General features: G+C 40.9%; 1 protein-coding gene across 3 annotated transcripts; it reads right to left on the bottom strand.

Moving 5' to 3' along the window:
• Positions 1 to 22,029, bottom strand: vrk1 (VRK serine/threonine kinase 1). 3 transcript variants are annotated; one of them, XM_080011767.1, is made up of 13 exons: positions 21,944 to 22,029; positions 20,116 to 20,269; positions 13,603 to 13,658; positions 13,420 to 13,489; positions 11,593 to 11,680; positions 10,823 to 10,931; positions 8,795 to 8,887; positions 7,265 to 7,397; positions 5,333 to 5,453; positions 5,150 to 5,208; positions 2,327 to 2,502; positions 882 to 978; positions 1 to 291 (listed from the first exon to the last, which is right to left on the bottom strand). In XM_080011767.1, the coding sequence occupies exons 2-13, from the start codon at positions 20,267 to 20,269 to the stop codon at positions 128 to 130; spliced, it is 1,320 nt and encodes a 439-aa protein (XP_079867893.1). In that variant the 5' UTR covers positions 21,944 to 22,029; the 3' UTR covers positions 1 to 127. The 3 variants fall into 3 exon arrangements, with proteins under 3 accessions (XP_079867893.1, XP_079867891.1, XP_079867892.1); XM_080011765.1 differs by lacking the exon at positions 21,944 to 22,029 and adding an exon at positions 21,653 to 21,770; XM_080011766.1 differs by lacking the exon at positions 21,944 to 22,029 and adding an exon at positions 21,653 to 21,770 and having other exon boundaries at positions 882 to 975.
• Positions 22,030 to 22,444: the final 415 nt, after the last annotated feature.

The following is a 22,444-nucleotide window of genomic DNA, read 5'->3' as shown; positions in this document are numbered from 1 at the left end:
ATCACGAAGACAAAACCAAAGCCGAAAAATATGAGCAGTGGGAAAATGACCATTTCTATGCAAAATCCGAAAACGGCGAAAAGAAAAGGCGCAATGCTTAAAAAGCAGAGAGTGCATGGGTCAAGTATCAGTCATAGTAGTGGTGGGGAAGGTCAGGAGTCGGTCTTCTTGGCTCGGCTCCTGGGCTTCTTGACCGGGCGGAGGCTCCCCGACCCAGACTCCAGGGCGGCACTCTTTCTGGGGCTGGTCGTCTTCGTCTTGCAGCCCTTTTGGGACTCTTCTTTACGGCTGCTGCTCATGGACAGAGTCGAAGCACAATTCTACGATTAGAAATATCAAACCAGCGATGCTCTAAGAAGTATAAAGGGAAAAAAAAAAAAAAAAAAAAAAACTTGATAGAAAACAAAACCTTTTTGTAGGTGGGCTTCACCTCACAGGTACCTCAGGGATACTGTGCAGCCGGCTGGTCATTATCAAAAAACAACTCCCAACAGGGTAATATTTTATCGGCTGGCTGTACATTACAAAATAAAACAACACATTGAAGGAATATTGATTTTAGAACTAGTATGCCTGGTTTTACATCTTGTATGCCCTACACGTGACTAACCTTTTAACTGTTACTAATCTGAAATTGGACGTTTCATTCATGTCTTCAAATATTCCACTGTAGTTCCTATGTGGCGTCACAAGATGGTGCCACTAGCTAGTGTTAGCATCAACACGGTCATTACTAACACAGCGGTCATTTTCAGAAATAAGTGAACACTGACAACCTCTGTTGACCAATCAGAACTGCCCATTCCACTGAGCCGTCAAATAAGTACAATACAACACTTTTATTTTGAAAGCACGACAGCGCCGGAAACAAATCTGGTCACCTTTTTGGGGCGCGGCCCTCTTCTTCTTTGGGGGGCTGGCGGCGGGCACCTCGTCCACTTCCTCTTTATCCGACGCCTTCTTCCTCTTGGGGGCCTTCTGGCGAGCAAAGAGAGATAGAGAGCGTGAGGCCAAAGTTGAAAGGGGATTCCCCTCGGGCCCAACGCGTCGCAGCTCCGCTCTCGACATCGCAGCGAACGCGATGAACGCAAGGTCATTCATCTAGGTCGATCCGCCGCTTAGACATTCCGCAGTTATCACCGCCACGCTGCAAACACAAACCGCCTCGGAAAACTAAGGGGGAGGAACGAGGGACGAAAAAAGAAAATGTGTTCTTGAGCACGTTTTAAAAGCCAGAATGTTAGAATGTTAAGCCAGTGTTGCTTTTTGTGCGAATATGTAAGGGATGTTGTGTTTACTGTCGTGTGCTTCCTGCCCCAGCTCGGCTTTTGTCTTTGTCTGTTTTCAGTCTGAGGGGTGGATGGAGGGAGGGAGGGAGGGATAGAGATCTGCCTAGGAAAATGAAGGTGCTCTCTGAAAAGGAGCCGTGCACTTAACGCCGGCAATCAAGTCCTCTCGTCTCCCCCAAGACTCTATAATGACCCCGCACCCCAATCCCACCCCCCCAGCCTCTCCCCCTCTTTCCATTTTGACAATTGCTGCCTCATGATCACCGTGTGCCGCCTGCTGAGGTGAACAGATTGGAAGGATACATACAATAAGCAGCAGAGGGGTCAGGTGACCCCTGACACCCTCCATATGCAGAGAGAGGTGGGGGAGAGAGAGAGAGAGAGAGAGAGAGAGAGAGAGAGAGAGAGAGAGAGAGAGAGAGAGAGAGAGAGAGAGAGAGAGAGAGAGAGAGAGAGAGAGAGAGAGAGAGAGAGAGAGAGAGAGAGAGAGAGACAGGGGAAAGAGAGGGAGAGAGATAGAGAGAGAGAGAGAGAGAGAGAGAGAGAGAGAGAGAGAGAAAGGCAAGGGAAAGAGAGGGAGAGAGAGAGAGGAGGGATAGTGAAATAGAGGGGGGGTTGATAGGGCTTGATAGAGGGGGGGGCAGATGGGGAGAAAAAGAGAGCGAGAGATAGAGAGGCATAGAAAAGGACATGGGGAATGGGGAATTTGGCAAAATTGGGGATGAACATGAACCCTGTGTAATGTGCAGTAAAGCCCGGGGAACAGGAGAGCAGCAAAAAAATTGTTGGAGAAAAAAATGGTCTTTTTTCTCGATGGAGAAAACAGAAATGAAACACAAAAGAGAGAGAGAGAGAAAGACGAAATTGGAAGTATTTTTGGGACAGTCCGACATCTTGATGACACCACAGAGCTCAGTTTGAGTCTTTGACATGGACTTTTAGATGTCATTTGGCCATTTTGTCACATGGGTGGAACATAGAGGTTGACATGTGGAGGAGATGGTGTGTGTGTGTGTGCGTGTGCATGCGTGCGTGACCTTGGGTGGGATGGCGGGACCCTGGCCATTGAGTGGGGCGGCGAACACCAGCTTGCCGTCGTCCTTGGCGCCGACGGCCTTGAGCCCCGCCTGCAGGATGGAGCGTAGCTCGTTGTACGGCGGCTTCTCCGTGTAGCTCAGCGGCTTCACCTCCCGCAGGAACCTTTCGAGTTCCTCTGGGAACAAACCAACGAGAGAGAGAGAGACAGCACGTTGGGAAACATGGACTGGACTTGATCTTATTTGTCGAGTCCATTTGCTTTCCTGCCATCATACGCACGGAAATCAACGATGAAATCAGGGCAATAACACCTAACACAGCCTTCTGCTATTGTTTTGCCATAGAATTAAAGCGGTAATCCATAAGATTATTTTGTTCAAAAATGTAATACTTTTTATTTTTAGTTGGCACTTGATGAGAAACAACCATTCAATGTATTTGTGTGATGCATGTGCTCCTCTGTATGCACTTCCCGTTGTTGGTGGCGGGGTCCGCCACGAGCAAAGAAGTGAAAGGCAGCCGCGGTGAATTTGATAAGTCAGAGTAGCGAGTTGTGGTTGGTAAACTGTTGATATGGATGAAAATTCACGAAAAATAATATTGAATATCCCCACCGCTTCAAGGAACCAAAAAAAAATAAAACAACGAAAACAATCAATTGAAGACGACAAACTTTCAGGAAAAAAAGTAAAGCGTTAACTGGATTTACACTGGATTTACACTTTACACTTTAGGACATCATAGTGCAATACATAGTATATAATAGGTCTAAATTAATGAGTACTTCAGAATTCTCACAATATGAGGTCTTGTATTTGAGCTGGAGATAACTTATAATTGATAACTGTTTCCATATGAAGGAGTTCAATGACATCATCTCATTGGCATTCCTTAACATGACTTATACAGTATAGGTCCTATGTCACATGGTCACGTCACATAGGTATTTTACATAATCTAGGTGCTGTTACGTCGTTTTTTTACATAGGTAGACCTGCCAACCGTGGGAAAATATTCTGAGTACCACACTAGTGTAACAGGGAGTCTCTGTGGTGTTTGAGTTGCTGCAGCTAAATGACTCCTTCAGTTATTTACACCGTAGTCGTCTCGTAACGAGGCTAATCACATGGTATGTGAGCTACTACGCCTATATAACTGTATACAGTATACTAATCAATCTCATTAGGATATACCCCTTGAAATGCATCATCTTGTTAAGTTACCGAACATGTTTACCAACGAGAGATGCACAGATTGTTATTTTCTAGGCCGATTCCTATTTCAAAATAATTTTTTTTAAGTCTGGCCTGCAAGATGCACAATGCCTGCAATGACAAATAAATACCATGATCTGATTATGCCCACGTGATAGAACAGCTGCACATAGACACTACTGCAGCAATTTTCAGTTGCTACAATAGTGAGATTGCTGATTTTGACATTGTGTTTATTATTGTTCATTATTCACTATGGAACAATAATAAAACATGAACATGTCCCTGAGTTGTAATAAAATACATTCAAACATGGAACGGTCACTGAGTTCTAATAAAATGGACTATGTGACTGTCACCAAGTTTCCGTATAATTCAACCTGTAACTGGACACAACATATAACTAACATGGAAATGTTCAGTTCAAACTTCAAATCAAAGTCTTTCACTTTAAGTGCAAATATAACTTTCTATGATATTTATACGGTACTTTGCAAAGAAGTTGCAATCATTGCAAAGTAATGTAATAAAAATAAAAAGCTGACTCAGCTCCCTGTCGTTGACTGGAAGTCCTCCTTCCCGCACCGTGCGTTCAACCAAGTCAATCGAATTGAACGACTTGTTTTAGTGAATGACTCGTCAAGAACCAAGTCTCAAAAAGAGAGTCAAACTTTTCATCAGGAGTAGAGCTCTGCTGTGACACCGATAGATACACGTCTGCACAATGTTAGAAAAAAATAAAATGATATATATGTGTGATATATGTGTATATTGATATATATGATATTACATAAGAATACATTACATATAAAATTGTATCTATATATGTTACCTTATATTAACATTTGTTTTCAGTTTGTTATTTCCGGCCAGGTCACTAACTTTTAATTGTATTTGATTTATATTTGTTGTCACCAGAACTTATTATTTTTAAAACAGAAATGACTCGTTATAGCTTACTTTGTGTGCTACAACAACTCATTATTATTTATTTTTTTACCTCATCTGAACAATGTGTTGCTTTTTCACGTTCATTGTTCCTTACAACTGCTTCAGACCATAATTAAATTACATAAAGTGCAAGTAATTTATTGTGCAGTTTAATTATATTAAATAAACAACTGATTATTGTGATAATAAATTCTTGCATATCAATTTATTTATTTATTATACTTTATTAATCCCCCTGAGGGAAATTAGTTCTCTGCAGTTGACCCATCCTATACCTCGGAGCGAGGGCTGAACGAATTTGGAAAAGAATCAAACAAGCTTTTTTTTTTCAAGTTCCTTATCTTCTGTATTATTCACTAAACACAAGCGATAAATATTTCTATAGTATGACCAACACAACATTGGATACAGTCAACATATAAATGTGTCGTATCATGTCGCAGTCGGTGATAAGACTTATACTGCACTTTATAATACTATAAAAAAAAAAAAAAAAAGACTAACATGAATGATGATCAATGGTGCCGGAACTATAAAATTCTGAAATTAACGTTTCAAAGTTGAAACAATTATTTTACAATGGACAATTAGTGTAAAAATACGAAGAATTTCAAGGAATTTTAGGAGGTTTGTGTATTGTTTACGAACGCCTCTTACCTGGCTTGTCTTGGGAGGGGAAACACTTGGACATGAACTCTGCAATGTCCTCCTGACACCTGGGGGGGTTGGAACGACAGGGTAGCATGACTTGGATTCGCATTTACATTTTCATTTTCAATGCAGGCTATCGCTGTTGTCAAAAAAAAAAATCTTCCAAAAACATGCAGGAAGTTCCCGGACCTGATCTTGGCATCCTTGACGTAGAGCGCGTCCTGCAGGTTGTCCTCCCAGGGCAGACATCCGCACAGCCACTGCACCATGCAGTATCCCAGGATCTCCAGGTCCCCCCTCCTGCATGGAGCTGGGACCCAACAAACACCAACAAAAAGGTTCAACTGTGACGAGGAAGACACAGATGCCATTTGAGCCTCGAGGGGAATATAAGAGCAGTCACCGCGTTTTGTCCATGTATTAGAATCAATAATTGAAGTGGAAATGAAATGTTTAAGAGCAATACTATCATTAAATGGGTCATGAAATATATACATTCTTGAATATATCTTTTGGGGATATGTCAAGGACTGTAATTCAGAGTTCCCACTCTATGTAGGAAATTATGTTTATTTTATTTCATATTAAATATTTTTAATTATTAATATTTTATAAATGAAATATGGTATAAAATATATGGCATATAAAAATTCATCCAATGAACATTATAATGAATTTGCACAAAAATAAAAAATAAATAAATGCCTTGATTGTCCTGGAAAGGTTTTATTCAATGTGCAAGAGAATGCACATTGAATAAAACCTTTCTAGGACAACGACGAAGCACTGCGAAATACACTTTCATTGGCCATGGTGAAAATGCACAATTAACAAGTCATAATAGAGTTTCTCAAGTCTATTAGGAGACATTTCAACAAGCAATAAAATGTACCTCCAAAGACTGAGCCTATGGGCTGGGTTTTGGGTAGAATCTCGATCATGGATTCCATTTCGAAATGAACGGTCATGATTCGATCCAATATCAACATAGACATTTTATAAATAATGAGAACAAGCTGAACAAATTACGTCTAACACAGAAATTAAGTATTGAAATGTTTCTGTGACGAAAAAAATGCATACTAAGTCGCAATTGCAATATTGGTCTAAAACAAAACAAAAAAACAAACAAAAAAAAAAAAAAAAAAAAAAAAAAAAAAAAAAAATCGCAATTTGATTATTTTCCAAATTCGTTCAGCCCTCGCTCCGAGGTATAGGATGGGTCAACTGCAGAGAACTAATTTCCCTCAGGGGGGTTAATAAAGTATAATAAATAAATAAATTGATATGCAAGAATTTATTATCACAATAATCACATGTTTATATAATATAATTAAACTGCACAATAAATTACTTGCACTTTATGTAATTTAATTATGGTCTGAAGCAGTTGTAAGGAACAATGAACGTGAAAAAGCAACACATTGTTCAGATGAGGTAAAAAAATAAATAATAATGAGTTGTTGTAGCACACAAAGTAAGCTATAACGAGTCATTTCTGTTTTAAAAATAATAAGTTCTGGTGACAACAAATATAAATCAAATACAATTAAAAGTGAGTGACCTGGCCGGAAATAACAAACTGAAAACAAATGTTAATAAAAAGTTACATATATTAATAACATTTTACATGTAATGTATTCATATGTAATATAATATATATATCAATATACACATATCACAATATCTGTCCTATGTAATATATGACCTATGTGGACCTGCCAACCTGTACGAATTTTGTGTACCAACTACGCAATTCTTTGTCAAAATACACCGGTACGAAATGCCAGCTGAAACTATTAAAAAAAAAAATATATATATATATATATAATTTTTTTTTTTTTTTTTTTTTCTCTAACATTGTGCAGACGTGTATCTATCGCTGTTACAGCAGAGCTCTACTCCTGATGAAAAGTTTGACTCTGTTATTGAGACTTGGTTCTTCACCAGTCATTGGTATTCAACACCCCCCCCCCCCCCCCCCAATTGACTCCGAAAAATGTATTCACAAGAACTGAATCTGCTTTTTCAACACAGCCCTAATTTTAAATGATTCTTTTTTGTTTTTGGATGTAAAAGATGCTGACATTCCTCTTTCCCCTCTGCCCGGGCTCTACCCACCCACTCCTCTGTGTGCGTCGATGCTGGTGAACTCGATGGTGCCGTCGTGGCACCTCTTGGGGTCCTCCTTGTATTCCTTCAGGACACCCTCGGGGGAGTAGCGATACGCCAGACCATAATCCACCAGGAAAACCTAAAAAAAGGAGGAGGCAAATGGACGATGCAAGTGAACCCAGGCGTCTGAAGTTGTAACCGGGGGCCCTCGGATGAGGTCGGTGAGAACTTTCGACGTTACTCCGCGAGGGAGTTAAGACTTCCAGACTAAGCGAACTCTGAACTCCGTGCGATGGAGCCCTTATTTTTCTATTTGCGGAAGCTCAGCTATTGTCAACAGTCGACTTATTTACACCACATTGGGCAAGCATCTTTGATATAAACACAAACATTAGGAAATGAAAGGAACATTAGCAACAAAGAAGAGAAAAAAAAAAATATGCACCATTATTACTCCTTGGCGGGAATCCCAAGGGGCCGGATTCTAAATTTCTAATTGTCGTTAAAAATAGCCTTTTAACAATGACGCCAATGATACATTATTAATCTCCAAATTAAATATTTGCGCCGTGCCCCCACCTTGTTTGGTTGCTTCACTTCTGCCGTCTAATCTACCTTGTTTGGAAGACCCACCCCCAAAGGACCAGACACAAGCACGCACAGACGCACACACACACGCACGCGCACGCTCCTAATTGAACCTAATGAAGCAGAGTGCGCCGGGATCAAAGAAACACAATAATCTCCCCTCTTCTCCAGCTCCACTTGGTTTGGTTTTTAATGGGTGGGCTGACCAAGTGTTGCGCTAAAGATCTAATTATACCCTTTTAGCGTTGTTATTAGGTTATGATTAGGCAATTTCGGCTTCCACACACATCCACACAATGGGTCTCAGGCTCAAGGATTTGACTCTGACATCCAATAGGTACTATCAGGGGAGGACGAGGGAAAAATGGGTCTCCGAGTGGAAGCTAAAATTGTGGCAATTATGAAGTTGTGGGAAATAAATAGGCTTTCAATCACGTTCATTTTTGTTCTGAATAGAGCCCCTGAATTATATTGTGTAGTGCTATCTATAACTGTGTGGTCACCAGTTATTGAGATGTTGATGTAGGTTGTTAAAAATGTCCAAACGTTAATTAGACTCGTTCCAGACATTATTGTTATGTCTATATCAGATCATCTTTATTCAATCATCATATTATTTAATATATAATAGCCAACTCTAAGGGTTTATTAATATTACGCATCAAGTCACTCAGTCAAAACCCTTGAAAAAAGTAAAATTTGTCCAACTCAACCGAGCAAAAGCTTCACATTATTGCCTATTTGTCCAGCCACTGAATTTAATTAACTGACATTTAACATCATTGGCGATTGAGACCTTGTCTTAAATTCTCAAAAAGACGTTCATTAACTCTATTTCGGGTAAAATTATAGTTCCATACGACTATTTTGTGCAATCTGGGAATTTGGTTTGTCGGTGTGATGCACGTCATAAGTAAGAAGATTTCAAGTGACATTACAGCTCCTCACCTGGTTGGGATCACTGTGACTGAGGAGGAGGTTCGACGCTTTGATGTCGGCGTGCACGTACTCATGGTCGTGGATGTATTCCAGGATATCCAGCTAGGTTTAATAAAAGAAAAGAAGGGAAATTTGACCTTTTGTATCAACTTGAGTTTTAAACAAAAACAGAAATATAGAGATAGTTAGTTCAGGGTTTCAGGTATCAGGGAGTAAAATGAATACCTTAAGTTATTCATTTAAGACAACATATTTTAAGACTCATTTATTCGGTAAATAATCTATTTTATTCAATAAAGTATAAAGGTAAGTACTTATATATTTGGTACGGGGCAGAGGAGAGTATTAGGTAGATACAAGGTAGAGGAGAGTATTAGGTAAACACGGGTAGGGCCAAACAGTTAATTGACTTCAAAAATACATAATGTAATACGTCATTTTCAAAGACTGTGACGAAAAAAATATGTATTCTTTTATAGGGCTGTCAACATTGGCCATAAATCACCTTTGAAAATTCCTTCTAAAAAAATAAATAAATAAATAACAAAAAAAACACGTTTGAATATATTATGATATCGAGTACAATTTTAAAAAGTTACAATTTCACCAAATTTCGGGCTGTGTCCGCCACCTCCTCCTCCCCTGCTCCTCTCCTACAGGGAGGTGGGACGGCTCCTTTCTTCGGGATAATTACACGATTTGGTCCTTTTATTTAGCCCCTCCGCTCTTTATCCTTTGTTGTGAGATTTCAGAAAGCGGCCCCAAAAAATGGAAAAGAACGCCTAATTAAGCGATTGTTTTAACTGAACCTCCACGCGGCCCCCCCAGTGAGACCCGGTGCTTCGTCCCCGGCCGTGGTGCGCTGTGTGCTGCTGGCAGAGCCCGGAACACCTGTAGAGTCCGGACTGAGCCTCTTCCAGCACACGGCGTCTCTTTGTTTGTTTTTTGTTTTTTAATGAGCATAAAGCTATCCCTGCACCTGCAGGGACAAATAATAAATAAATAAATAGCGGCACTCGGACAAAGCTAGTGCACTTGCGCGCACAAAGAGAATGTATGTGCACTTATATGCTCAACATTCTTATAAAAATGTATACATTTCTGCTCAAACACTGCATTTTCTTTTCCACATGTTCATTTTCAGATTTTAACAATTTCGAGGCTTAAAAGATAAATCAATCCGTCAATATTCTGTGTTTGAAAGCTTTTCTTTTTACAATTCAATAGTAAATAAAGATATGTTATTCATATCAATTCATCATAACATGTAGGCCTGGCCTACAGGAAAGAGCTGTTTGCGTTGACTGTATCCAATGTTGTGTTGGTCATACCATAGAAAGATGTATTGCTTGTGTCCAGTGATAGTTTATACAGATAGTGATAGTATAGTGTTGGTATACAGAAGATAAGGGACTTAAAGAAAAACAAACTTGGATACTAAATCGCAAATTTTCTAAAACAAAAAAACCCCAAAACAAAACAACAAAAAAAAAAAGATAATTTCCCCAAATCGTTGCTGCCCTAGATACAGGGCAAGTCATGAACTAGAAGATTCTATGAACTGTTACTAGAACAGTTTGCTTTCGGTCAGAGAGCAAGGTAGGTGATAGGTAGGTAAGGAATTAGAATACATTTAACCAGTATTCCATTTGTTTTTTCCCTTGGATAAGTATGCATGAAGGATAGTGTACCAACACTCAAAAAAAACAACTAAAAACACAACATTTTTAGTTGTTTTATTTGGAGGAACGGCTCCACGTCTCTCTGCTATCGGGATGCATGGAGAGCTGTGTTTGTGTATAAAAATATATTTTTTTAATTCTCCCAATGTATTATTATAATTTGTAACGAATGTCAAATAAAAAAATAGACTGTCATTTGTTTTTTTGGGGGGGGACAGTGCCCTAATATTTTTATAATGTCGGATAGCGGTTAATAATCGGTTAACGAGGGTCGGCTTTCGGTCAGAAAAAGCATCCCTGGATACGATATGAACCAAACACAACTTAGCGGAGGAGCAGGAAGTAAAACACCAACCAGACGGAGGCCGAGCTGCAGGACCAGTTTTCTGGGAAACCTCTTCCCGCCCTCCTCAAACTTCTTCTGCAGGTCAATGCCAAAGCGATCCATGACCATGAACCTGTACCTGCGGTGGTAACAATGATCAGCATTGTTATAAGCGGGCTCTGTCTGCTCTGGCGTGACAAAAACAATCAATATCCATTATTTGACAATATTTTTAATACTTATATTAGATATTTATACAAAATAAATATTTAAGAAAGATCATGAGTTCAGACAAGTTCAGCCCGTTGCATTACTTGATTGTAATACAGACTAAAAAAACATTTAACTACATCAGAAATATTTTGATAACCAAAATCCAAGTTGATATCCTATCTCATATCACAATATCGATATTGTATTGATTAAATACACGGCTCTGTGGAATGCTTGACTGATTGGTCAACAGTGGTAATCAGCACTCAGTCATTACATTGTTGAGGACGACTTTTTTTTTGTTTGTTTTTAGCATACTAGTTATAAAACCATTTGAAATCAATATTCCTTGTCAATATATTCTTTTACCCTTTTACTTTGAGTAAGTAGCCGTGTAATAAGCAGGATAACGTGCTGCCAGGCAGTGATTATCAGAAAATAACCTACTACTAGGCTGATACAAGACCTGATCCGCCTGTCAGGGGTTATTTTGCGGTAATGACCGTGTGCTGGCTGGAAATGATCCCTCACTTATCAGCCAGCACTTGTGTGTGCAATTCATTTGAAAGCTGCTCGGGGTCTCCTACCTTTGCCCTCCTCTCTCGTGCAGACCGGAGCCCCAGTACTTGGGCACTCCTAGATGCTTCATGTTATGAGACTTCATCCAAGTCTGAACTACGGGAGCAGGGACGAAAGCTTGTGAGTGACAAAAAGCCAAGTCCTTGTTTTACAAACAAACAAAATGATAACTTTTTAGTTTTGTGCGATCTAACAAAACAGTTTCAGTAATTATTTATACAATTAATTACTGACTGCATGGTATTTGTGTAGTTAATTACATTTTTTAATGTACTCAAATTTGACTGTGAAGAAATAAATAAATAAAAAGCATGTACAGTATATTAGCTAACATTAAAACCACGACATGTCGTTAAAATGGCCTGTCAAGAGGTGGGATATATTAGGCAGCAAGTGAACAGTCAGTTCTTGAAGTTGATGTGTTGGAACCAGGAAAAATGGGCAAGCGTAAGGATCTGAGCCACTTTGACAAGGGACAAATTGTGATGACTGGACGACTGGATCAGAGCATCTCCAAAACAGCAAGTCTAGTGGGGTGTTCCTAGTATGCAGTGGTTAGTACCTAACAAAAGCGGTCCAAGGAAGGACAACCGGTGAACCGGCAACAGGGTCATGGGCGCCTAAGGCTCATTGATGGGGTGTGGGGAGTGAAGTCCAGCCCGTCTGATCCGATCACACAGAAGAGCTACTGTAGCAAAAATCGCTGAGTGTCCATGCTGACCCCTGTGCCAGAACTGGACCATGGAGCAATGGAAGAAGGTGACCTGCTCTGATGAATCACGTTTTCTTCTAGATCATGTGGATGGACGGGGTTAGGGTCCGATCCGATGGAACATCTGTGGGATGTGCTGGAACAACAAGCCTGATCCATGGAGGCCCCACCTCACAACTTAGAATTAAAGGATCTGCTGCTAACGTCTTGGTACCAGATACTTCAGGACACCTTCAGAGGTCTTGTGGAGCCCATGCCTCAACGGGTCAGAGCTGTTTTGGTGGCAGGGGGGGGAGCTACACAATATTGGGGGTTATTAGTGGTGGTTTTAATGTTGTGGCTGATTGTGTATTATATATATTCTATAAATATATTCTTATTATATGCTAACAATAATTTGTGGCTCTTGAATATAAAACAAAGTTTGCGTAACACAAAGCCTTTCACATTCAAACGTTTGTTTATTGTGGGGTTATTGCACTTTGTAAACTGTGCTACGTAACTTTGTAGACGGTCCCTAACGTGCCATTCAAACTGCGGCTCTCTGCGTTATTAGCGTGTTGACAATGCAAAGCAGTGTGAAGTTTTGGGGTAAGTCCCCACAAAGTTTCTTTAAAGCAGCGGCGGGCTACGACTCGATACAATCGGATCCTCGATGTTGCGGGGGTGGAGGGCGCGCGCGGTGGTACTCAAAGTAATAATAGTAATTCCATGGGGGTTTAGGTGGCGGAGGATGGGGAGGCAGTGCGCGGCCGTGAGCTAATCTGCTGGCGGGACAAATATTTACCAACAAACGTGAGAATCCTCCATGAATAAAATATGAGCCTTTGGTTCCTTAGTAATATAACAGTTAATTGTCGGGGGAGATTGACATTTGGATTGTTATTATAGAAAATGCAAAGCTGCGGCCCGGGGGCGAACAAAGAGAGTCCTCTCCTCCGCCAGGGCCGAGCTTCGAGTTCTTGTCTTTTTTTTTTTTGGTTTCGTTTTAATTAAAGGGTTGCGTGTTTCATTGCCGGGTCCGGTGGGTGAGAGTACCGTGTTGCGTTTGTGCGTGTTGGCGATAACCGCGGTTATGTGTTAGTGGCACGAATGCGGGGGAATAATAAATGCACCAACTTACTTAGTTCGGGCTTGGCGGCTCTCATGTAGAACTTTAGCTCGGTGAACAATGGTCCGTTGGCGCTGGGCTCCTGCGGTGAAAAAAGACGTAAGCACGACATAGAAGATCCAGAACTCCACATTATTAGTGCAGGAAGGTTTTAAGAAGGTCAAAAACGTTCTGTATACACTCTCTCTCTCTTACCACTTTGATTACATACTGAGCATCTGCGCCGACGGCTTTTGCAGAATTTTTATCGGCTGGAAAGAAAAGATAAAATGTGCTGATGAGTTATTTTAATAACCGTGTACTCTGTGTATAATCTGTGCAATAACTGTGTAAGGCTTGGGTGATATCCAAAATTTTTATTTTGCGATGCAGTCCCGCCGAAATATTGCGATACACGATATTATGGTCGTTGTTGACGGGGGTTGGGTGGGGTAAGAGAGTGGCGGAGAAAGTGTTCCAATAGTGCCTAGGGGTCCTTACTGATGTTAGATGGAGGAAACCCCATGTGAGCACAGGGAGAACAAGCAAACTCCACACAGAAAGGCCCCTAATTGGGAGATAACCCACCAGAGCACGGTGCCAACAGCGCCCCAGGCGGGAATCGAACCCAGGCTGAGGCAGCAGTGCAATGCACTGTGCCACCGTGCCAAATATCTATCTATATGTCCAAATGTCACGATACACAACGTTGTAGTGGTGATGGGCCGATATTCACGCCGCGTTCCAAATAATTATGCAAATTATATTTTTCTCTGATTTTCCTAAATAGTCGATGCAAATGACAGTCAGTAATATTTTCAAGTCATCAACCGTTAGAGTATAATTTGAATGTCATTGAACAAACCTCCAATGATAACAGTATTTTTTTCAAAAATAAACTCAAAATGCGCTGTTCCAAATTATTATGCAAAACAGAGTTTCAAAACATTTTGTAGGTTGTAAAGAAATGAAAATGGTCATTTGTTGAATTTGCAGCATTAGGAGGTCATATTTACTGAAATCAAAAGCTATTTCAATCAAAAACATCTTAACAGGCCAAGTTCCATGTGAACATAGGAGCCTTCTTTGATATCACCTTCACAATTCTTGCATCCATTGAACTTGTGAGTTTTTGGAGAGTTTCTGCTTGAATTTCTTTGCAGGACGTCAGAACAGCCTCCCAGAGCTGTGTTTTGAGGCAAACTGCCTCCCACCCTCATAGATCTTTTGCTTGAGGATGCTCCAAAGGTTCTCAATAGGGTGGAGGTCAGGGGAGGATGGGGGCCACACCATGAGTTTCTCTCCTTTTATGTCCATAGCAGCCAATGACACAGAGGTTTTCTTTGCAGCATGAGATGGTGCATTGTCATGAGTGGAGATGATTTTTCTACAGAAGGCAGGTTCTTCTTTTTGTACCATGGAAGAAAGTGCTCAGTCACAAACTCAATATACTTTGCCGAGGTCATTTTCACACCTTCAGGGACCCTAAAGGGGCCTCCCAGCTCTCTCCCCATGATTCTGGCCCAAAACATGACTCCATCACCTCCTTGCTGACGTTGCAGCCTTGCTGGGACATGGTGGCCATCCACCAACCATCCACTACTCCATCCATCTGGACCATCCAGGGTTGCACGACACTCATCAGTAAACAAGACTGTTTGAAAATGAGTCTTCATGTATTTCTGGGCCCACTGCAACCGTTTCTGCTTGTGAGCATTTGCTTAGGGGTGGCCCAATAGTAGGTTTATGCACAACTGCACAAGCCTCTGGAGGATCCTACACCTTGAGGTTCGCTGGACTCCAGAGGCACCAGCAGCTTCAAATACCTGTTTGCTGCTTTGTAACGGCATTTTAGCAGCTGCTCTCTTAATCCCATGAATTTGTCTGGCAGAAACCTTCCTCATGATGCCTTTATCTGCACCAACCCGTCTGTGCTCTGAATCAGCCACAAATCTCTTCACAGTACGATGATCACGCTTACGTTTTTGTGAAATATCGAATGTTTTCATACCTTGTCCAAGGCATTGCACTATTTGACACTTTTCGGCAGCAGAGATCCTTTTTCTTTCCCATGTTGCTTGAAACCTGTGGCCTGCTTAATAATGTGGAACGTTCTTAAGTAGTTTTCCTTTAATGGGGCTCACCTGGCAAACTAATTATCAGAGGTGTCTGAGATTGATTTTAGTCATCCAAAGAGCCCTGAGACACAATACCATCCATGAGTTTAATTGAAAAACAAAAAAATAAATGTTTAGGACACTTAAATCCAATTTGCATAATAATTTGGAACGCGGTTTAGATACTGTGGAAATATTGCATATGGCAGAAAATATCACGACATTCAAAATATTGAATATTGGCCCAAGCCCAGGTTCTGTAAAAATAACCTATTCGGCATTTGCCGTGTCTATAATGTTGTATAGTTAGCATAAATATTAGACTATATTCATATTTATACATCCTTACTGCCAGTTAGCCCCTGCCTTCTTTCTGTAATGTACCTTTATCTGGTGCATAGGGCACATTTTATACAGTTCATATATATTGTGTTTCTTCTCTTTTAGACTGTAAAACATTATTTTCTTTATGCTAATTGTCTGCCTGCACTATAATGCACCAACAATTACCAAGACAAATTTCTTGAACATGAAAATGTACTCGGCCCAGGAAACAGATTCTGACTTATTCAAGTAGAACCCCATTTATCCTAACGCCTTCCACTTCCCCATGAGCTAAGTCAGCAGATCTTCATGCAATAGCATCTGCAAACCGCAAAAGAATGTCTACAGGCGTTATGACTCCCTGTTAAGAAGCCTGACAGTTTTATTCAATACTGATATGAAGATGTCAAAACGACTACTGATTACATAATAGGGATGCAACGGTACAGTGGGCTCACGGTTGCGCATGTATCACGGTTCTTGGGCCACAGTCATGGTACGGTTTCGGTATCTTTATATTTAAGAAAATAAAATAAAAACATTTTAAGAGTTAAAGGTGTAAAAAATGTTTCTATAGTAGTCTGCCACAAATAAGTTTAACGCTGTGTGTATGACTATGGGGGGGAGGGGAGACGGGGGTTCAAGGTCATTGGTGGGTTGTTATAACTTGCATAAATTAATCTGAGAGGAGGGGAGGTGTCCAGGACAGTGGATAATTAAATTCACTGTTGGCGGGAGGGGACGGCAACTTGAACAAACAACACGACATAAAACTGTAAAAACTTGACAAAAACAAAAAAAAGAACGGCTCATCACCCAGCCAGACTCGGTTCGCTTCATTCCTACAAAAGAGCCGTTCAAAAGAATCGGATCATTTCTGAATGACCCAACACTACCTGGTGCGAGTGGAAGCGAGGGTCCATTGTAATAAAGAGGGACACGGCCATCGCAGGGGTTACAGTATTTTCCGACTGGACACCTTGATTGATTACACCCTTTATAAAAACATTTCTACGTAGTTTTATCTTGTGTTTCTATTGAAAAGGCTTGCATGGCTGGGCGCAGTTGAAAAAAAAAAAAAAAAAATTGACAAATGCTCCACAAGGACCCTGCACGACTGACGTGGCCGGTGGAGCCGCAGCAGTGGATTTAATAGGAAGCAGCACTTATAGCACGCCACGTCAAGCCCGTACACTGCCCCAACGCGTCCAGTGGACTTCTACGGTGATATTGTAATACTGTGGTTCACATGTGTGTATTGAACCGTAGTGAACGGTTCGATAACATACCGTGTATAGTTGCATCCCGACTACATAATAACAATTATTTGAGCAGATCGCGATCTTTGTGTGGAATGCTCAGATTCCACAATCATCTGTTTCCACTCGAATACAAGACTAATTTTAAACCAATGCTAGAAATGTGTCAAAACATAGAAAGTGAGTTTTAATCAGTTGAATTCAGTCAGATTAACTGTCCAAATATATGTTTCAATGTTCCAATCCCGATAAATGTCTCTTCTGCAACAGGTGTGTTATTGCACTATTATAAGTTTTATTCCATCACAATTGTTTGTAGTGCAATAAATTAACAATACATAAACAAAGTTAATGTACTGATTTTACATCTCTAGATCTTAGTGTGAGTTGAATAACTTTAGGATATTCATATGTCGGGATGGGAATCTCCAGGGATCTCACAATGTGATATATTTACGATATTTGGATACAATAATAATCGTGATTCTTTACACTTTGCAATACATCAAGTACTGCGATACAATACCGCAATATGTTATTAATTTGTTTCTCATTTGACTGCAGGAAAACATTTAGAATGAATCTTTTGGTCCTCTATTTTCATCTGGTACAGTGTTATGTATAAATATTATAATCGCTGAATGCATTGCTTTTGCTCCTGCAAAAACAATGCATTCAGGGGATGAATAAAGTTGAATAAAGTTGTACATTTGTCTTCTGATTTGGATTGTTGAGATAGTTGGGAATCTGAAATTACTGAAGATAACACTGCTTCTTCAAGCTTGTAAACAAAGTAGACCTGTTATGTTGCTGCTGCAGGATTCCTGCGCATACCTATTCATGAAATCTAAGCATGTAGACCAAAAACGTCTAAACACGAAAACTGTGTTTTCTAAATGTATCCGCAATATTGTGGGCAAGGCCATGAATGCAAGAAAATAGATTCTTGGCATCAGTGTATCGACACAATATCGTGGGGAAAAATATTTCGATACCATGCTGTATCGACCCCCCACCCCTACTGTTAATGAATATGTTAACATTATATAATGTTAATAATGGGAAAAAGAAAAAACTATATGTAAATGTTAACAGTTACAACAAGTCTTATGCTGTTTGACATAGACATAGACAAATTTGGTACCCTTACAGCTCATTGAAACAATGCTTCATTCCTCCTAAATGTGATGAAATTAAAAGCAATTTTCTCATGTATACCTGCGTGGCTTTGGTATGTCATGAAGTAAAGCAAATAAACTGTGAAAAGAGATAAATTATTGCTAAAGAGATAAATTATATTCGAAAATGGCCAGGACAAATTTGTTGGTACCTTTTAGAAAATAATGTAAATAATTGGATTATAGTGATATTTCAAACTGTTTTCTTTAATTGGTATCACACATGTCTTCAATCAGTAATTCAGCCTATTTAAACAGAGAAAAGAAGTCACCCTGCTGTTTAGTATCATCGTGTGCACCACACTGAACATGGACCAGAGAAAGCAAAGGAGAGAGTTGTCTGAGGAGATGAGAAACAAAATTATAGACAAGCATGTTAAGGGTAAAGGCTACAAGACCATCTCCAAGCAGCTTGACGTACCTGTGACTACAGTTGCAAATATTATTAAGAATTTTAATGCCCATGGAATTGTAGCCAACCTCCCTGGACAAGGCCACAAGGAGAAAATCGACCCCAGGTTGAACAGAAGGAAAGTGCGAATGGTAGAAAAAGAGCCAAGGACAACTTCCAAAGAGGTACAAGCTGAGCTCCAAGGTCAAGGTACATCAGTGTCTGATCGCACCATCTCTCGCTTTTTGAGTGACAGTGGGCTCCACGGAAGAAGACCCAGGAGGACTCCACTTTTGAAAGAAAAACATAAAAAAGCCAGACTGGAATTTGCTAAAAATGCATATTGACAAGCCACAATGCTTCTGGGATAATGTCCTTTGGACAGATGAGTCAAAATGGGAGCTTTTTGGTAAGTCACATCAGCTCTAGGTTCACAGACGAAAAAATGAAGCTTTCAAAGAAAAGAACACCATACCTATTGTGAAACATGGAGGAGGCTCGGTTTATGTCTTGGGGCTGCTTTGCTGCATCTGGCACGGGGTGCCTTGAATCTAATATAATGAAATCTAAAAGACTATCAAGGCATTCTGGAGCGAAACGTACTGTTCAGTATTGCATTGCATTGCATTTAGCAGAGTAGTGGTATCAGAAAGCTCTGTCTCAGGCGCAAGTCATGGGTCCTCCAACAGGTTACCTCCCAAAACACAGCTAAAAGCACCCAAGAATGGATAAGAACAAAACATTGGACTATTCTGAAGTGGCCTTCTATGAGCCCTGATCTGAATCCTATCAAACTATCTATGGAAAGAGCTGAAACATGCAGTCTGGAGAAGGCACCCTTCAAACCTGAGACGGCTGGAGCAGTTTGCTTAGGAGGAGTGGGCCAAACTACCTGTTGACATGTGCAGAAGTCTCATTGAGAGCTACAGAAATTGCGTGATTGTAATGATTGCCTCTAAAGGTTGTGTAACAAAATATTAGGTTAAGGGTACCATCATTTTTGTCCATGCCATTTGCATTTGTTTTATTATGTTAAATATTCTGTTGAATCAAAAATCAAAAGCAAAGCCTTAATTCTATTAAATATGGAATAAACAATGATGGAAGCCAATTACTTTTGTGAGTTTCAAGTTATTTCAGAGAAAATTGTGGGTTCTTTTTTCGTCTGAGGGTACAAATACATTTGTCGAGGGGTACCAACAAACTTGTCCAGGCCATTTTAGAATATTATTGATCTCTTTAGCAATAGTTATCTATTTTCACACTAGTTATCTATTTTCACACTTTCTTTGCTTTACTCTATGACATACCAGAGGCATGTAGGTAAACATGAGAAAATTGCTTTAAATGTCATCACTTTCCAGGAGGAATGAAGCATTCTTGCAATGAGCTGTATGGGTACCAACAACTTTGTCCACATTCAGTATGGTATAGGTCTCCAGCTATGCGTCCATACTTACCCAAATAGATGAGCCCGAAACCCCCCTGGCCGATGGGAGCCCCCAGCTTCCAGCTCTTTTTCCCGGTGTCCATCAGAACCTCTCCGGGTGGAAACTGCTCTGCCAGCTTCCTCTTGGCCGGGGGTTTCCTTGGTGCCTTTGTTTTAGGAGGCATCTGGAAACAACAGTGGCCACGGATCACTCACATTTACATGTGTCCAATTACCAGGATGTTTCGTTCCTATTCTGAAAGAAAGTACCCAGACCTTTTATTTGAGTAAAAGTAATGAGTAAAAGTATCACACGGACATTTCTACTCAAGTAAAAGTATGTAACGTAATATGTTAAATGTATTTAAAGAATGAAAAAAAAAAAAAATTAATATAGCCAGTGCCCTGGTATAACAGAGCCTATTATACAGCATAAAGTGTTACCCATCTATCTACCCATCCATACAACCATCCACCTTTCTATCTATACATCCATCCAACTATCTATCTACCTATATAGCCATCATCTATCCATCTATCTTTCTATCTATCCACCTATCTATCCATACAACCATCCACTTATTTATCTATCTATATTTCTATCTATCCCCCAATCCACCTATCCATCCATCCAACCATCGACCTATCTATCTGCCTGCCTACCTATCTATCTACCTATCCATCCATATAACCATCCACCTATCTATCTATACAACCATCCACCTATCTATCTGCCTGCCTACCTATCTATCTACCTATCCATCCATATAACCATCCACCTATCTATCTATACAACCATCCACCTATCTATCCATACAACCATCCATTTATTTATCTATCTATATTTCTATCTGTCCCCCAATCCACCTATCTATCTACCTACCCATCTATACAACCATACACCAATGTACCTATCCATCTACCCACCCACCCACCCACCTACCTATCTACCCACCCATCCACCTATCTATCTATCTATCCACCCATCCACCTATCTATCCACCCACCCATCCATCCACCTATCTATCTATCTATCCACCCACCCATCCATCCACCTATCTATCTATCTATCCACCCATCCATCTATCTATCTATCTATCTATCTACCCACCCATCCACCTATCTATCTATCTATCTATCTATCTATCTACCCACCCATCCACCTATCTATCCACCCACCCATCCATCCACCTATCTATCTATCTATCTATCCACCCACCCATCCATCCACCTATCTATCTATCTATCTATCTATCCACCCATCCATCTATCTACCCACCCATCCACCTATCTATCTATCTACCCACCCATCCACCTATCTATCTATCTACCCACCCACCCATCCACCTATCTATCTATCTATCTACCCACCCATCCACCTATCTATCTATCTATCTATCTATCTATCTACCTACCTACCTATCTACCCATCCACCCACCCACCTATCTATCTACCGACCCACCTATCTATCTATATCCATAAGTACACACCAAGGCTAATGCGCCTCAGCATGAGTGATAGCAGTCAGGGAGGGTAGCACTGGCGCTAACGTATGCTAAGCTAATACCTTGGTAAAGGCTGAATAGGAACGTATATGTAACGAGACGAAGGAGCAGGCTAACGCCGGGCGACACATGGGACGCAGGCCCGTAGGGGAGGTCAAGTAACCTGGTCACTGCGGAGGACAAGTGACGCTAATGGCACCACCGTGAAATGAGGCCGCTAACGTTAGCCGCTAGCTAGCCCTGAGAGGGTCGGCAGCGCCCCCCCGGCCGGCGGGGCCCCGCGCGGGCCCGGCTCGTCCCTGTGAACCGTGTGGTTGTCGTTGTATCCCGCGTCAAACGCCAACACGACGAACCTTCGCGTCGCCGTTCGAGTTCCCCGCGACCGGTCCGGACCGAACTTCCCGCAAAAAGAACTTTGGCGGAAAAGGCGACAGCGTGTTCCTCGTTCCTATTGGTCAGTGGAAGGTGAGCGTGCCTTTACCGGAAGTGACGACAGAGTGTTCGTCCTTCCCATTGGCCAACGCCGGTTGCGCGTGCGTTTACCGGCGGTGACGACAGAGTGTTCTTCGTTCCTACTGGTCGGTGAAAGTTGCTGGTAACTTTACCGGAAGTGATGACACGGCGCGCCTCGCCACCATTGGTCATCCGTCACTGCCACTGTGACGTCAGTTGGAAGAAATAAAAAAAAAACCCCGTCAACATGAAATATCCTCGACGCAAATAGAGTTTATCAGAACAAAGTCCATGAGAGAAAATGGATGAAAAATAACACAAAGATTAAGGCCAAAAATGAGGAGAGAAGAGGTGAGCATGAGGCAGCTGCTGACAAGACGTCAAATTGTGGAAGAGTCAAG

The sequence above is a fragment of the Zeus faber genome (assembly GCF_960531495.2).
Source record: "Zeus faber genome assembly, chromosome: 13".
Taxonomy (NCBI): domain Eukaryota; kingdom Metazoa; phylum Chordata; class Actinopteri; order Zeiformes; family Zeidae; genus Zeus; species Zeus faber.
Note: the sequence above shows the minus strand (reverse complement) of the source record. Positions and strands in the feature narration are given on the sequence as shown.

Excerpts from the sequence above, each read along its gene's own strand:
- vrk1 (XM_080011765.1), bottom strand. The coding sequence starts at position 21,721 with ATGTGTCGCCCGGCGTTAGCCTGCTCCTTCGTCTCGTTACATATACGT. Across the intron at positions 13,490-13,602 it reads CTCAGTATGTAATCAAAGTG|GAGCCCAGCGCCAACGGACC; the intron begins GTAAGAGAGAGA and ends TTTTCACCGCAG. Across the intron at positions 5,454-7,264 it reads CGACGCACACAGAGGAGTGG|CTCCATGCAGGAGGGGGGAC; the intron begins GTGGGTAGAGCC and ends GTTGGGTCCCAG.